Source organism: Schistocerca cancellata, chromosome 12, assembly GCF_023864275.1.
Source record: "Schistocerca cancellata isolate TAMUIC-IGC-003103 chromosome 12, iqSchCanc2.1, whole genome shotgun sequence".
NCBI classification, from domain to species: domain Eukaryota; kingdom Metazoa; phylum Arthropoda; class Insecta; order Orthoptera; family Acrididae; genus Schistocerca; species Schistocerca cancellata.
Genome location: NC_064637.1, coordinates 144,868,084 through 144,884,179, shown reverse-complemented (window position 1 = coordinate 144,884,179; position 16,096 = coordinate 144,868,084). Strand labels below are relative to the sequence as shown.

The 16,096-nt window shown below is 39.2% G+C and overlaps 1 protein-coding gene across 2 annotated transcripts in view; it reads left to right on the top strand.

Annotated features, from left to right (window-relative positions):
* Positions 1-16,096, top strand: part of LOC126109806 (F-box/LRR-repeat protein fbxl-1-like) — a 68,449-nt gene that overhangs the window by 17,222 nt on the left and 35,131 nt on the right. For both annotated transcript variants that reach the window (XR_007523734.1, XM_049914867.1), the window contains exon 4: positions 8,600-8,904. Coding sequence is in view for 1 of the 2 variants with exons in the window: in XM_049914867.1 (XP_049770824.1) it covers positions 8,600-8,904 (305 nt within the window). In the remaining variant the exon portion in view is untranslated. The remainder of the gene's footprint in view (positions 1-8,599; positions 8,905-16,096) is intronic.

The following is a 16,096-nucleotide window of genomic DNA, read 5'->3' as shown; positions in this document are numbered from 1 at the left end:
CTTCACTGTGTGCCATCCCCACCATACTATCCCTCCCCCTGCCCGTCACAGACTCATCCTTTCCCACACCCAGTCACCACTCCCATCATGCACTGGTGCTGCTGCTGCTCGTAGTATGGTTTCAGTTGCCTGAGACTGCAGTTTGTGTGTGTGTGTGTGTGTGTGTGTGTGTGTGTGTGGGCGCGCGTGCGTGTGCCTATATAAGCGAGAAACCGTAGCAGCCCTGGCAGTCAGTGAACTCCTGACGGCAATGGCGGAGATGGTCATTGAAAACTTGAGGATTTTACTGGAATTGATGAGGCTTGAAAACCGAGAACATTTTATTCACTTCCACCGTACTTCAGTGTTGGTGCTACAACATCACAGCAGGCAACATTCTCCAGACATTTACCAAATGGAAACCCTTCTGCAAGATTGTCACAGGGCATAGAATCATTCCAAATCACTCATTTCCAGTGTTGTCACTCTTTACGCCACCTCGAGCATCGTGTATCATAGACTATAGAAATGTGTGACTAATGAGGAGCTGCTCTGTCAGTGTGCCCTATTCTTTCTGCCCTATGCACAGTCACCATCCTAGCTGGACTGCTGGTAGCACTTTGGAACTCGAGTGATCGCTTCCACTGATTTTGTACAATTTTCTTATGACCACCTTCCACGATGCTCGATAATCCCCATGTATCAGCATGAGAGTTCTGCCTGGTGTCAGTTCAGCTGCAGTTGTTCCGTCACATTTTGACTTCACAAATTGCACTGCCAACTGTCGACTCGGACAGCTTTAGAAAGGTCAGAATTTTGCTGATGGATTTGTTACTCAGGTGACATCCAATGACCAGTCCACATTTGAAGTTAACGAGTTCTCCTGACCGATCCGTTCTGCTGTTACTCTTTCTCTACTGACAGCACAATACTCTGCACCTCTTTTTATGCTGGCGGGCTGTAACATGACTCGTTATGGTGAAATAAATGTACTAACTGATCTGTGATCGTATGAAATGGCTGATTCCCTAGTTGAAAACTCAAAACCCAGAAATCCACTACCATATAGTTATATAAAAATTTATAAACATCAGCATAAATAGACATTTTTTGTAATTATGATGATCATCATCTTTTTAAAAAGTAATGATAAACAATTATTTATACTTCATTTTCCAATTGTAAGTTTCGAGGATGATTTTGCACAAATATATACTTTTTAAAAAGTAATGATAAACAATTATTTATACTTCATTTTCCAATTGTAAGTTTCGAGGATGATTTTGCACAAATATATCAATGTACACTATGTGATCAAAAGTATCTGGACACCTGGCTGAAAATGGCTTGCACATTCGTGGTGCCCTCCATTGGTAATGCGGGAATTCAGTATGGCGTTGGCCCACCCTTAGCCATGGTGACAGATTCCACTCTCACAGGCATACATTCAGTCAGGTGCTGGAAGGTTTGTTGTGGAATGGCAGCCCAGTCTTCATGGAGTGCTGCACTGAGGTATTGATATAGGTCGGTGAGGCCTGGCATGAAGTCGGCATTTCAAAACATTCCAAAGGTGTTCTATAGGATTCAGGTCAGGACTCTGTGCAGGCCAGTCCATTACAGGGATCTTATTGTCATGTAACCACGCCGATACAGGCCGTGCATTATGAACAGGTGCTCGATCGCATTAAAAGATGCAATCGCCATCCCCGAATTGCTCTTCAACAGTGGGAAACGAGAAGGTGCTTAAAACATCAATGTAGACATGTGCTGTGATAGTGCCATGCAAAACAACAAGGGGTGCAAGCCCCCTCCATGAAAAACACGACCACACCATAACACCACTGCCTCCGAATTTTACTGTTGGCACTACACACGCTGGCAGATGACTTGCACCGGGCATTCACCGCACTCCTACCCTGCCAGTGGATCGCCGCATTGAGTACTGTGATTCGTCATTCCACACAACGTTTTTCCACTGTTCAATCGTCCAATGTTTATGCCCATTATACCAAGCGAGGTGTGGTTTGGCATTTACCGGCGTGATGTGTGGCTTATGAACAGATGCTCTACCATGAAATCCAAGTTTTCTCACCTCCCACCTAACTGTCATAGTACTTGCAGCAGATCCTGATGCAGTTTGAAACTCCTGTGTGGTGGTCTGGATAGATGTCTACCTATTACATATTATGACCCTCTTTTACTGTCAGCAGTCTGTCAGTCAACAGACGAGGTCGGCCTGTACGCTTTTGTGCTGTATGTGTCCCTTCATGTTTCCACTTCACTATCACGTCGGAAACAGTGGACCAAGGGATGTTTAGGAGTGTGGAAATGTCGTATACAGATGTATGACACAAGTGATACCCAAGCACCTGACGTCGTTTGAAGTCTGTGAGTTCTGCAGAGTGCCCCATTCTGCTCTCTCACGATGTCTAATGACCACTGAGGTCACTGATATGGAGTACCTGGCAGTAGGTGGCAGCACAGTGCACCTAATATGAAAAACGTGTTTCTGGGGTTGTCCAGATCCTTTTGATCATGTAATGTATGTATGTATGTGCATCCACCCCCATGAACCATGGACCCTGACGTTGGTGGGGAGGCTTGCGTGCCTCAGCCATACAGATAGCCGTACCGTAGGTGCAACCACAACAGAGGGGTATCTGTTGAGAGGCCAGACAAACGTGTGGTTCCTGAAGAGGGGCAGCAGCCTTTTCAGTAGTTGCAGGGGCAACAGTCTGGATGATTGCCTGATCTGGCCTTGTAACACTAACCAAAACGGCCTTACTGTGCTAGTACTGCAAACGGCCGAAAGCAAGGGGAAACTACGGCCGTAATTGTTCCCGAGGGCATGCAGCTTTACTGTATGATTAAATGATGATGGCGTCCTCTTGGGTAAAATATTCCGGAGGTAAAATAGTCCCCCATTTGGATCTCCGGGCGGGGACTATTCAAGAGGACATTGTTATCAGGAGAAAGAAAACTGGCGTTCTACGAATCGGAGCGTGGAATGTCAGATCCCTTAATTGGGCAGGTAGGTTAGAAAATTTAAAAAGGGAAATGGATAGGTTAAAGTTAGATATAGTGGGAATTAGTGAAGTTCGGTGGCAGGAGGAACAAGACTTCTGGTCAGGTGAATACAGGGTTATAAACACAAAATCAAATAGGGGTAATGCAGGAGTAGGTTTAATAATGAATAGAAAAATAGGAATGCGGGTAAGCTACTACAGACAGCATAGTGAACGCATTATTGTGGCCAAGATAGATACGAAGCCCACGCCTACTACAGTAGTACAGGTTTATATGCCAACTAGCTCTGCAGATGACAAAGAAATTGAAGAAATGTATGATGAAATAAAAGAAATTATTCAGATAGTGAAGGGTGATGAAAATTTAATAGTCATGGGTGACTGGAATTCGGTAATAGGAAAAGGGAGAGAAGGAAACGTAGTAGGTGAATATGGATTGGGGCTAACAAATGAAAGAGGAAGCCGCCTGGTAGAATTTTGCACAGAGCACAACTTAATCATAGCTAACACTTGGTTCAAGAATAATAAAAGAAGGCTGTATACATGGAAGAAGCCTGGAGATACTGACAGGTTTCAGATAGATTATATAATGGTAAGACAGAGATTTAGGAACCAGGTTCTAAATTGTAAGACATTTCGAGGGGCAGATGTGGACTCTGACCACAATCTATTGGTTATGACCTGTAGATTAAAACTGAAGAAACTGCAAAAAGGTGGGAATTTAAGGAGATGGGACCTGGTTAAACTGACTAAACCAGAGGTTGTACAGAGTTTCAGGGAGAGCATAAGGGAACAATTGACAGGAATGGGGGAAAGAAATATAGTAGAAGAAGAATGGGTAGCTTTGAGGGATGAAGTAGTGAAGGCAGCAGAGGATCAAGTAGGTAAAAGGACGAGGGCTAGTAGAAATCCTTGGGTAACAGAAGAAATGTTGAATTTAATTGATGAAAGGAGAAAATATAAAAATGCAGTAAATGAAGCAGGCAAAAAGGAATACAAATGTCTCAAAAATGAGATAGACAGGAAGTGCAAAATGGCTAAGCAGGGATGGCTAGAGGACAAATGTAAGGATGTAGAGGCTTATCTCACTAGGGGTAAGATAGATACTGCCTACAGGAAAATTAGAGAGACCTTTGGAGAGAAGAGAACCACTTGTATGAATATCAAGAGCTCAGACGGCAACCCAGTTCTAAGCAAAGAAGGGAAAGCAGAAAGGTGGAAGGAGTATATAGAGGGTCTATACAAGGGCGATGTACTTGAGGACAATATTATGGAAATGGAAGAGGATGTAGAGGAAGATGAAAGGGGAGATACGATACTGCGTGAAGAGTTGGACAGAGCACTGAAAGACCTGAGTCGCAACAAGGCCCCCGGAGTAGACAACATTCCATTAGAACTACTGACGGTGTTGGGAGAGCCAGTCCTGACAAAACTCTACCATCTGGTGAGCAAGATGTATGAGACAGGTGGAATTCCCTCAGACTTCATGAAGAATATAATAATTCCAATCCCAAAGAAAGCAGATGTTGACAGATGTGAAAATTACCGAACTATCAGTTTAATAAGTCACAGCTGCAAAATACTAAAGCGAATTCTTTACAGATGAATGGAAAAACTAGTAGAAGCCAACCTCGGGGAAGATCAGTTAGGATTCCATAGAAATGTTGGAACACGTGAGGCAATACTGACCCTACGACTTATCTTAGAAGCTAGATTAAGGCAGGGCAAACCTACGTTTCTAGCATTTGTAGACTTAGAGAAAGCTTTTGACAATGTTGACTGGAATACTCTCTTTAAAATTCTTAAGGTGGCAGGGGAAAAATACAGAGAGTGAAAGGCTATTTAAGATTTGTACAGAAACGAGATGGCAGTTATAAGAGTCGAGGGACATGAAAGGGAAGCAGTGGTTGGGAAGGGAGTGAGACAGGTTTGTGGTCTCTCCCCGATGCTATTCAATCTGTATATTGAGCAAGCAGTGAAGGAAACAAAAGAAAAATTCGGAGTAGGTATTAAAATCCATGGAGAAGAAATAAAAACTTTGAGGTTCACCGATGACATTGTAATTCTGTCATAGACAGCAAAGGACTTGAAAGAGCAGTTGAACGGAATGGATAGTGTCTTGAAAGGAGGATATAAGATGAACATCAACAAAATCAAAACGAGGATAACGGAATGTAGTCAAATTAAGTCGGGTGATGCTGAGGGCATTAGATTAGGAAATGAGACACTTAAAGTAGTAGAGGAGTTCTGCTATTTGGGGAGCAAAATAACTGATGATGGTCGAAGTAGAGAGGATATAAAATGTAGACTGGCAATGGCAAGGAAAGGGTTTTTGAAGAAGAAAAATTTGTTAACATCGAGTATAGATTTAAGTGTCAGGTAGTCATTTCTGCAAGTATTTGTATGAAGTGTGGCTATGTATGGAAGTGAAACATGGACGATAAATAGTTTGGACAAGAAGATAATAGAAGCCTTTGAAATGTGGTGCTACAGAAGAATGCTGAAGATTAGATTGGTAGATCACATAACTAATGAGGAGGTACTGAATAGAATTGGGGAGAAGAGGAGTTTGTGGCACAACTTGACAAGAAGAAGGGACCGGTTGGTAGGACATGTTCTGAGGCATCAAGGGATCACCAATTTAGTACTGGAGGGCAGCGTGGAGGGTAAAAATCGTAGAGGGAGACAAAGAGATGAATACACTGAACAGATTCAGAAGGATGTAGGTTGCAGTAAGTACTGGGAGATGAAGAAGCTTGTGCAGGATAGAGTAGCATGGAGAGCTGCATCAAACCAGTCTCAGGACTGAAGACCACAACAACAACATGTATGTGCAATTTCAACTTTTTGTGAGACTTACTCTGAGGATGGCCCAATGTTACGTGGCTCAAATATCGATGGCAGAAATTTTATTTGCGTGCCTGTATGCCCAAAATTTAAAGGACTAGACCAATATATGATAGTATTTTCTTTTTGCTATGTGTTCTTAGAAGTATATCTTTGTCTTTGGGCAGTTAGTAGTATGAGTTTGAAGTGCGAGGATGGACTACAAGTTGTGTGTGTTGTGTTAACATGGTGGTTGATGTTAATTTGTATTTTGAAGTGAAATGACTGAAAGTATATGTATTCAACAACATAATGTCCACTAGTGTTCATATTATTTAACAAAATGAAGCTGAGCATCTTCTAGACAAGTATAAAAAGTTGCATTTCAGAATGGAATACCAGCCTACAATTTTCAACAATAAAGGATGGTTAAAAGATGAGTATTATGAAAATTGTTTATTCAAATTCTACTGTTCCTACGTCTCTCCGCACTGTATCACTATCTCAGTGTGCGAAGTTCTGTGAAAATTATTAATTTACTTCAGAGTTAATAGATCAACTGTTGGGCTACAAGAGGGTGGTGACAGGCCGAGGGTCCACCACACGTGACATCTAGTCATCAATTCCGTATTTTATATGGGTGTCTGGATATTTATGAAAAGATAGTATTTATGTCTTTAGTTGTAAAAGACGCTGATTTATCTTCAGTGGCACCAAAGACAACATTTTCACAAATAATTTTTGAGAATAATAGAATTCTAATTACATGCAATTATTGACAGTAATTAGTTGCAAATCTTTGAATAATCAATCAGAATGTTGGTGAATGTTTTATGCTCTAATATTTTACTGTAGAAAATCTGTTTGGAGTTTCATTTATTTAATACAGGTTATTTGAAAATGAGTGTTTTGTAGCATTTATTACATTCAACTTAGAGATATAAATAATACATCAAATGAAAGTGCAACTCAAACAGTTTTGTTTGTGTACCTGTGCGCAAAGGGAAGAGTATGGAATGAGCAAGAGCGACTGAAGAACGTCTTGAATAGGTGAGAGTCTTTTGCGCGAGCCACAAGAAATCAGTTTGGAAGGCTAGTTGTGAATCAGCAATTCGAGTGTGATCTGTGTGGAGACTTAAGGAGACACTTCCAACTGCGGTCTAAGGCGCTTCAGTCATGGACTGTGCGGCTGGTCCTGGCGGAGGTTCGAGTCCTCACTTGGGCATGGGTGTGTGTGTGTTTGTCCTTAGGATAATTTAGGTTAAGTAGTGTGTAAGCTTAGGGACTGATGACAGCAGTTAAGTCCCATAAGATTTCACACACATTTGGACAGACACTTCCAACTACCTCCTCATTATTTGCAGTTGTTACAAGCTCTGAATCCTAAGTGTAATATAAAATGACCAGCTGCGAGTAGGACTCGCACTATGATGGTTCTGTACAAACGTAATTATGTGTGAAGACAGTTGATTCATCACAAGGATTGAGAATCTTCAGAAATTTTGCCTGTTCTCGACATTAATACTGGAAAGATATGGATCCTGGGAATTCCAAGACTTTCAGGAATGTGTTAATTTTAAGACAAAAAAACTTCTTTTCACATGATGTGATTAAAAAATAAAAAAATTCTGTTTTTGTCTTTCTTAACTTGCACTGTGAAACTTTGCTTCTTGCCAAATTTCATGATTCTAAGCCAACCCTATAGGTTGTAAGGGGTGAGCTTGCAAGTGTCAAAATATATGACATTAATGGCCATATCTTTTGATTGCATTGACATAAAATCTTTACTTTTTTACATCACTGAGCATCCATAGACCTTAGTATGTCACGTAAATGTCAGCTTAGTATCTCTATCTGTTCCTGAGAAAAAGGCATCTTAATAAACAGATGGGCAGAGAGACGTCACATAACAAATGATGAAAAAAATTGTTCATGTGATATAGCTACAAATGAACAATTTTGTTTTTTTCCATATACTTGTACTGTGAAACGTTGCTTCTTGCTAAATGTCATGATTCCAGGCGATCGGGAAGACCCCATAGGTTTTGATGAGTGAGTTTGCAAGTATCAAAATATCGAACATAAGTGGCTGGATCTTTTGATTGCATTGACTTAGAAACTTCATTTTATTATATCACCTAGGGACCATAGGCATATGCTATTGTGACCCCAGTTGTGTCAGATTTGATACTCAATGACCCAGATGCTAAACACATTTTCCAGTGATTACTGTCGTTGTGGAAACCTCTTTCCGAAATAAGTATATTTCCATTCTGCTCCATTAGTGAGTATTTTTTTCCCAGTAAAAATTTTGCTCTGATGTGTGTACGGTTAGTGGGAGGGCACATAGTTAACAAGGCAGCAAGGTTAAGTTAGCTTGTTTTGAACTGTAGGTCATTTGGACAGAGTATTTGCACAGTTTGGAAAAGAACCAGGGTGGTTGGACCAGCTGTGTCAGGTGAGACTGAAACCTGTTGATAGTGAATACCAGTCTGTCTCTTATGTGGCAAGTAGTCAGTTTGGTGGCTGTGGATGAGGTGGCTGCATGTCTTTTATTCACCACTAATACTTCTTTACCTTTCTTTGCTGCAGTGATCCATCTGCAATGCTATTTTGGAACTCATATTGTGGGAAACAAGTTATAAGCATCAGAAGAGACAGAAAACATCTGCTTAAATGACTAGTACAGGCACTTCTTTCCTCTCGAGGTTTCTCATTCCTCTGTTTGTAAATGCTTGTTTAGTAGGGAAATTGTTGTCTGGTTGCAGGTGCTGAAGAATTTGGTTGAGAAGTGCTCCAGAATACACACGCTGAGGATACCCAGTGAACTGCTGAAGTCGGAGAAATTTTCGGAGGCAGTGTCTCATCTGCAGCACCTCCGTGTGCTGAACGTGGTCCTACGCTTCACAAAAAGCACTCCCGTACTGCGACCCTTGGGGGATGGGTGCCCGCAACTGGCCGAGGTCGACTTGAGATCCACAACTGTTGATATGGACGATCTGAGGTGCTTTCTGAATGCCAAGAGGAACACCCTTAAGTCCATACGCATAAAATGGACAATGGCTGGAAAAAAGTGAGTCTTGTAACCTCTCCTCATATCACTGTTTTAACTTCTCATTAAGTTGACTTTTGATTGATATCTAGTCAATGTTTTCACATTGCATAATATCTCGTGTAGGTTTTTTGTTGTGACAGATGGACATTCAGCATATTTCATTCTCACGTACGTATAGGTACCCACTAGATACAAAAAGTTGAAAATACATCTAATTACTTAGGTTTGTTTCAATCAGGAACATTGTCTGCCACAACCATATTAATGAGATTTAAGATAATGAAGATCTGTTTATTGCAGATAGATTTCAGCTGTATGTAGTTATCTTCAGTGCAATTCATAGTGAATGGAAGTAAAATAAGCCTCAAGACAGCTGTAATTGGCGATTTTTTTTTTTTTTTTTTTTTTTTTTTATTGTCACAACTGGTTTCACTATGTTAAAACAGTATTTTCAAGTGAACTACAGAAGAAGTAAAGGATCTCATGTAATACTTATGATCAAAATAGCATATGGATCTTTTCAAACAAATTTTTAAAAAATAAATTTTTCTGAGAATTTATAAGGAAATAAAAAAAATATATTTTAGTAGATCTATGTAAAGCCTTTAAACAGGAAGAAATAAATCAGAATTAAAATGTAGTTCACAGTGTCACACCAAGACACCCCCAAGGCTCGTAGTAAAAAATCAAACACCTGAAAAGGGAAAATAAATAAAACAGGACAGTGGGACAAATAGTGCAGTGGTGCACCATGAGAAGAAACCATAAATAAGCACAGTGAGTGAAAACGAAAGACATAAATATGGGAAGATCAAAACTGGGGACCAAGCAAGCTAAATAAACAACCCTCCCTCCCTCCCCCATGCTTTCTCTCATCCTCCCCCCTTCACTCATTCTCACACCATAATGAATAAATGTCAAGACCATAAGGCTGATTGGGCAACCAGCCAATAAGCGTATTAGTGTGGAATCTATGACATGGAGGACACTAAGTTAAAAACGCAACATACTGACATAGTTCAATTACGTTAAAATTACTGCAGTTATATCCAAGTCATGACGACTCAGTGTAAATAACATCTCGCATGGTACCACTTGACCTTACAGATAACAAACAATTAAACTAATTGTTTGTCATGTGCAATGTTGGTACCATGTAGAATTTTATTTATGATGAGTCGTCATGACTTGGATATAATTGCACGGAAGATAGCTATACAGTAGCTGAAACTGATGTGCAATAAACAGATTAAAAATTTACAACTAATACTGCTCTTCCTGTTACCGTGGACATCTAATTATTGCTTACGTACTTTTAAGAAAGCTGGAGGTTAATAAAATTGTGTAACTCTTTAAACATCTGCAGTAATGTTTGGTACCATTACTTCCAATCTTATGTGATCATACCATTATTTGAGCCATTATGATTATTGGTTTTACTCAGTTGATTTCTGTACTGCGCAACAGTCGGTACTAGACCTGTTCGTCATCTACAAATTTTGCATTCCTTAGCTTTTCTTGATTTGTAGTACACACATAGTGTGTTGCAGTGTGTTTACAGACTATAAAACATGCCCATTTTGACACTACTTAAGTCATTTTGAAATCATAAAGTTTAACAAATATTGCCGTTAACTAGTTATTTTGTTTTTTCTGCTGCTGGTTACATTTTTTTACTCCAATTTATGTTTAATTTAACGCAGTGATCGTTAAACTGCACCCTGCATGTGGCCCAAATTGAGTATTTGGCCAGTCTGCAGTTGTCAGCTGTATTTTATAATAAAGGACAAAAAACAAGTTAAGCACTTCTTCAGAAGATAGTTTTTCTGATCAGTGATAAAACAAAATAATTACAAGGACCATAACATTTTAAGAGGTGCTTAATTTTAATTGAGGCTGGTGAATTTGATTTGGCCACGAGCTAAGTGAAGCCGGTCACTTATCCCTGGGGCAGGTAGCCAATGCGAGCTTACAAAGCGTTGTAGGGGGAATGTTTTCTCGTTTGTCATTTTGTTTTCTAGTGTTGAGAACTCATTGACAAGTGTGTGTGTCATGCGTCATACTGATCAGCTACTACGGTATAAATTTCAGTTTTGTGAATGCACATTACAGAGACAGTCGCCTTCAAATGCAGTACATATTGGTAACAGGGAGTATGACATGAGGTTAAGGCTGTTGTAATGCAAAATAATGAGTAAAAGAAAAATGGCATTCCCAACCTTAGTAAACATTTTTAACAGTGTCTTCTATTGCATAATGCGTTTAAATTTAGGTAAAATTAATGTCATTTAAATTTAACCCATTAAGTCCCAAATTAATTTTTTTTTAAATTGAATTTTTTATTCCTTAATTATAATGTAGATAGTGTATGAACCATAATAAGTACAAAAATAGCCAAAGAATATTTATACATGCTGATATAATGGCCGTCCTCAAAATAGGACGCTGGGATCTAACAGTATCGTATAGCATACTAAACTGTATTCTAGTCTCAACTATTTATTTCTTGTGAAAAGGTACAATCCACTTTACACACAGTGTTACACGGCATTTAACACAATATGTTTTAGGTTTCCCGTTGCATTTAGCTCTTGCACATCTTCTTTGCGTGCTTCTTTTGTCAATCATATGCCCAATTCCATCAAACCTGATGTCTGGTATCACTCTCAACTGACTTGATGGGTATTCCATTGGACGTCCGATATTCAGTCTTCCAGTGTTCAATTTCAGGTATGTAACAGTAACAGCACGTCTGAAATCCAGTAAATCCTGTGCATTTTTCCCATGTACTAGTCTGTAGCAGAGTCAGGCATTTACGAGGGCCATTTCCAACAAACATGTAATAGGACCCAGTACCATTTTTCCCCTCTAATTACCGTTGCATATTTTCCAACTAACCAGTCATGGTGGTCAACACCTTCCAAGTACGCGTTATACGACTTCAAAACGGCAGGTTGTTGCACTTGTGTCTTCTTACTTGCTTGTCTACTGTGCCGCGTAGCTGCTTCCAAATGTTCAACTTGGTCAAAATTTGTATCAATTGTAACGCATCTGTTGTCATGCCATTGAACAAATAAGACTTCACCATTTCTGTCGAACTGATAGTCATAGTTTCCTCGAACTGTCTTTTTCAGTTCGTTGCTGCTCAGTAGTGGACAGTCACCGACTCGATTCTCTCTCACAGTCCCAGTTGTTCGAAAACCCAAATTTCTCAGATGAATCAGAACATCTCTACTAGTGAAGAAATTGTCAAAGTACACACAATGATTCTCGGGTTTTTCAATGCAGTCCAACATGTTTAGGACTACTCTTGATCCAATAGTAGGTCATCCCTTGCAGTATCTTCTGGATCCTTTCCACAGTATAAATCAAATTTGAAACAGTAGCCACTTGCTCCACAAAGAGATCACAACTTGTAGCCCAATCTAATAGGCTTGCCTCGGATAAACTGTCCATCTGGAACTGTATTATTTACTAAAGGGTACGATATTCATAAATATACTTACATAATACACTGTAAATTTCAAAGTAACTTCATATCCTGTAATTTATATATAAAAGAGGGGTCGTTACTTACATCAGCAACAAAATCTGGTAAAATTACCACGTTCTAAAAAGAAAATACATCAGCAGTAGCAGAGTTTCATATTGGAATATGCAGCAATACAAATAACTGAAATGATAACACCAAGTCCCAGTGTCCTATTTCAAGTACACCAAATTTTATAACAATGGAAAACAATGAATATAACTCCAATTGAGCTAACAATGCAAGTAGATTAAAAAACACATTGTTGACTGTAAATAATCGCAAAAAGATCTTTGCAACATATTTCAAATATTACAAAATTGACGATAAACTAAATACCTGTAATAACAAAAAGTGTGCCTTAGTATTCAATAATCAGTTTATGGTAGGATTTATTGATTTTAATTTCCTCTAAGCGTACATTTGTTATAAAAAGCATCAACAAATGACGTAGAACAGTAATAGGTGCAAATTAATAATTTATTGTGTATTTATAAATAAATATGTGCTCTGTCCTCAAAATAGGACACTGGTACTTAACCCATTAAGTAAAATTAATGTTATTACTGTATTTTCTGGACTATGAGGCACTACAGTCTGTAAGATGCATCTTAATTTTTAAGCAGTTTCTTAAGAAAAGAACATTTTTTTGCCATTTTTATTATTAGATTGCAAAGCCAGACTAAAAAAAATTCTTAGTTTATGAAACTGAACTGATCTTTAAAATCATTGAGAATCGTCATCTGAACTTTCTTCTTCTTCTTCTTCTTCTTCTTCTTCTTCTTCTCCTTCTCCTCCTCTTCCTCCTCCTCTTCCTCCTCCTCCTCCTCCTCATTATAATTGTTGCCCTCTTCATATGTTAGATGGTCTTCACTGCCATCGAGAGCATTACTTATGCAGCAGCACTTATTAAACAATAATGTCTTCTCTTACTCTAGACCATGACTGTTTTGTACACTGACACATTTGTTTGACTGTACGTGATTTTAAAGCTCCCTTCATCATGAATTCTTGTTGGCTTTCATTCATCATCCATTTGTTCCATTCCTCTCTCATACACACTTTAAATAGTTTCTTTATTGAGACATCGAGAGGTTGCAGTTACGAAGTAAGTCCTCCCAGAATAACAGCAAACTCTGTATTTCCCTGTCTCATTTCTTTTTCACAGAATTTTTCAAATGAGTACTAAACTGATCTAGCACAAGAACAGAACTCTTCTTCGATAAAGCACATTTTCTTCTCTCCCACACTATGTTACCGGTAGTCCATAATTTCATACCAGCCTCGTCCATCCAACCCTTGTCATGTAGGGAACACAACCACCTGGCAGTATTTCAGAAGGTTTTGTCATTATTTTGCTCTTGAAAATGATTATTGGAGGCCATTGGATTAAGTTTAGTACTGTCAGCACAACGTGAAAGGACAACAGTGTAGTGCATTTTTTATGTCCAATTATTTTTGTAGTTTTAGCCCCTTTCATGGCAACAGCTCTGTTATTTGGCACATAAATTGTCTGACGAGTTTCGTCCATATTCATTATTTCACTTAGTTCCACTCTGGTTTTCTTTTGATATTGAATGATAAAGCAATGGAAAGGTAATATTTTCTCCTCATACTCTTGTGGCATTTTTTGAAATATTATGTTTTATTTCACATGCTAAGTCTATGACACTTCATAAACCTATAGTACCAACTAACCCCACCCTTTGTCTTTTTAAGTTCCACTTATGACTGTTGAATCATTTTTGTATTAATTCCAGTGCCATTTTGATGGTGTCCTTGTCTCTATCTCAGTACGCCACCTTCTACTTTCAGCCATTTTGTATTTAGTCCTCTATCTGCACATCTAGTCTTTCTCATTTTTTTAGTTCTCTTTTAGTTGTCCCAATCACGAATGGTTTTTTTCTGTTGGTGGAGGGCCAAAATTCCACTCAGCTGCTCTGTTTCCATGTTCTTCTGCATGTGCTATTACTTTCAATTTACAGCCTACATCACACGAATAACTTTAATTTTTTCCATTACGAGATTAGCTACTAAGAAAAATATTGTACTGTTACCGATAACACAAATCACTTTCAAATCAAGTTCACTGGCACCGTAGACTGCAGTGACGCATCACAGGCTGGACAGTGTTCTGGGTTTGTGATGGCGGGGCAGGAGGGAGACAGTGTAAGCAAGCCTGTGAATCCCCACAACTCGTGTTCGTATCATCGGTGCACTGCTGCTGCCAGTATATTACAGTGTTGCCAGATAGAGATAGGTTTACTGTGGCATTGAATATATGACCACTTTTAAGATTCCTGGGAATTTTAAATCAGGCATTTAACATCTTTATATTAATTTCAAGTATAAGACACACCTGAATTTTGGAGGCAATTTTTCAAAGAAGAAAGTGTTTTTTGTAGCCTGTAAAATATGCTAATCAATCAGTAATCCATCCACACAGACAACACAACACTTTGTCAGGCTATTACAATCTCACAACTTCAGGGTCCTGATGGTGGTAGTAGTCTGAAACAGGGAACAGTCGCAATTAATAAACTGTTCTGGGCTATTATGCGGTGGTTTAATGGTTTTGAGGTGAAATCCATTCATCATGGCATAACAGCCCAGAACATTTTTATTAATTGTGACATTTACAGCCATGAAAGTTTACATTTAACAGAGAACAGTGAACACGAAGTGTTCCAAATGGTGCAGACTTCTAACAGTCTGTACTTGCAACTTGGTGGCCAGCTTATCACGCCCTTTCTATAGTCACTCTGTTGAGGTTTAACAACATACTAATTTATGTAGTGTATCAATTTATAATAAGATTGGGACGTATGCAGCCCAAGGTGACACCCCCCCTCCCTCCAATTTCAGTATTTGATCTCGAGTAAAAAAGTTTGACAACCACCAATCCAACACACTGCAACTCGTTTCAAGCTTGTACTGCTTGTTGTCAGATGTTTGTGTGTAAAGATTTCACTTAAAGATAAAATATCTTCGTCTAAATTAATGTAGAAGTGTTTTATTCAGCTTGTTATGCTGCTGGAGTGTCTATTGGGACATTAATTATTGAATGCCCCATGTACTAAGGGACATCTTGGTGCTAAGGACACCTTAATGGGCAGAACTGCTAGGGTCGAGTAGTGAAGCTTAGTGTTGGAAAGATTTAAATAAAGAAAGGATTTCATCGAGGAAATGAATTGTCACCAATTCTGTTCAAACTGTGTACGAAGTAAAACAAAACCACAGTAGACTGCCTAGGATTTGCCGGTGATATGGCACTGCTACATGAGAATGAAAAAGGTGCACAAATGGCTCTGGAAGACTCTTGCTGTTGTCGCAGCAAAAGCCAACCAGAAGCTAGCGTAGAGCAAGACAGAAGTCATGAATGCAGAGATGAACTGGAAGGCTGAAGGACAAGTAGTGGGGAATGTGAACAGCTTTCGTTACCTTGGGAAAATGTAACGGGAAAGTTACAAACTGACAAGTGCATAATAGACAGGTCCCAAACGCTTCAGAAACTATGATATGTTGCAAAGACAAGCTGTTTAAAAGAAAAACCTGTCCAGGAAAGGCAGACTGAGTTATTATATTTCAGCAATGAGAAATTCTGCATCGTATACTATGGAGTTGTCCACCACGGTGAGAGAGCGCACATTTGGCTGAAGGACGAGGAACAAAAGGTCTCGA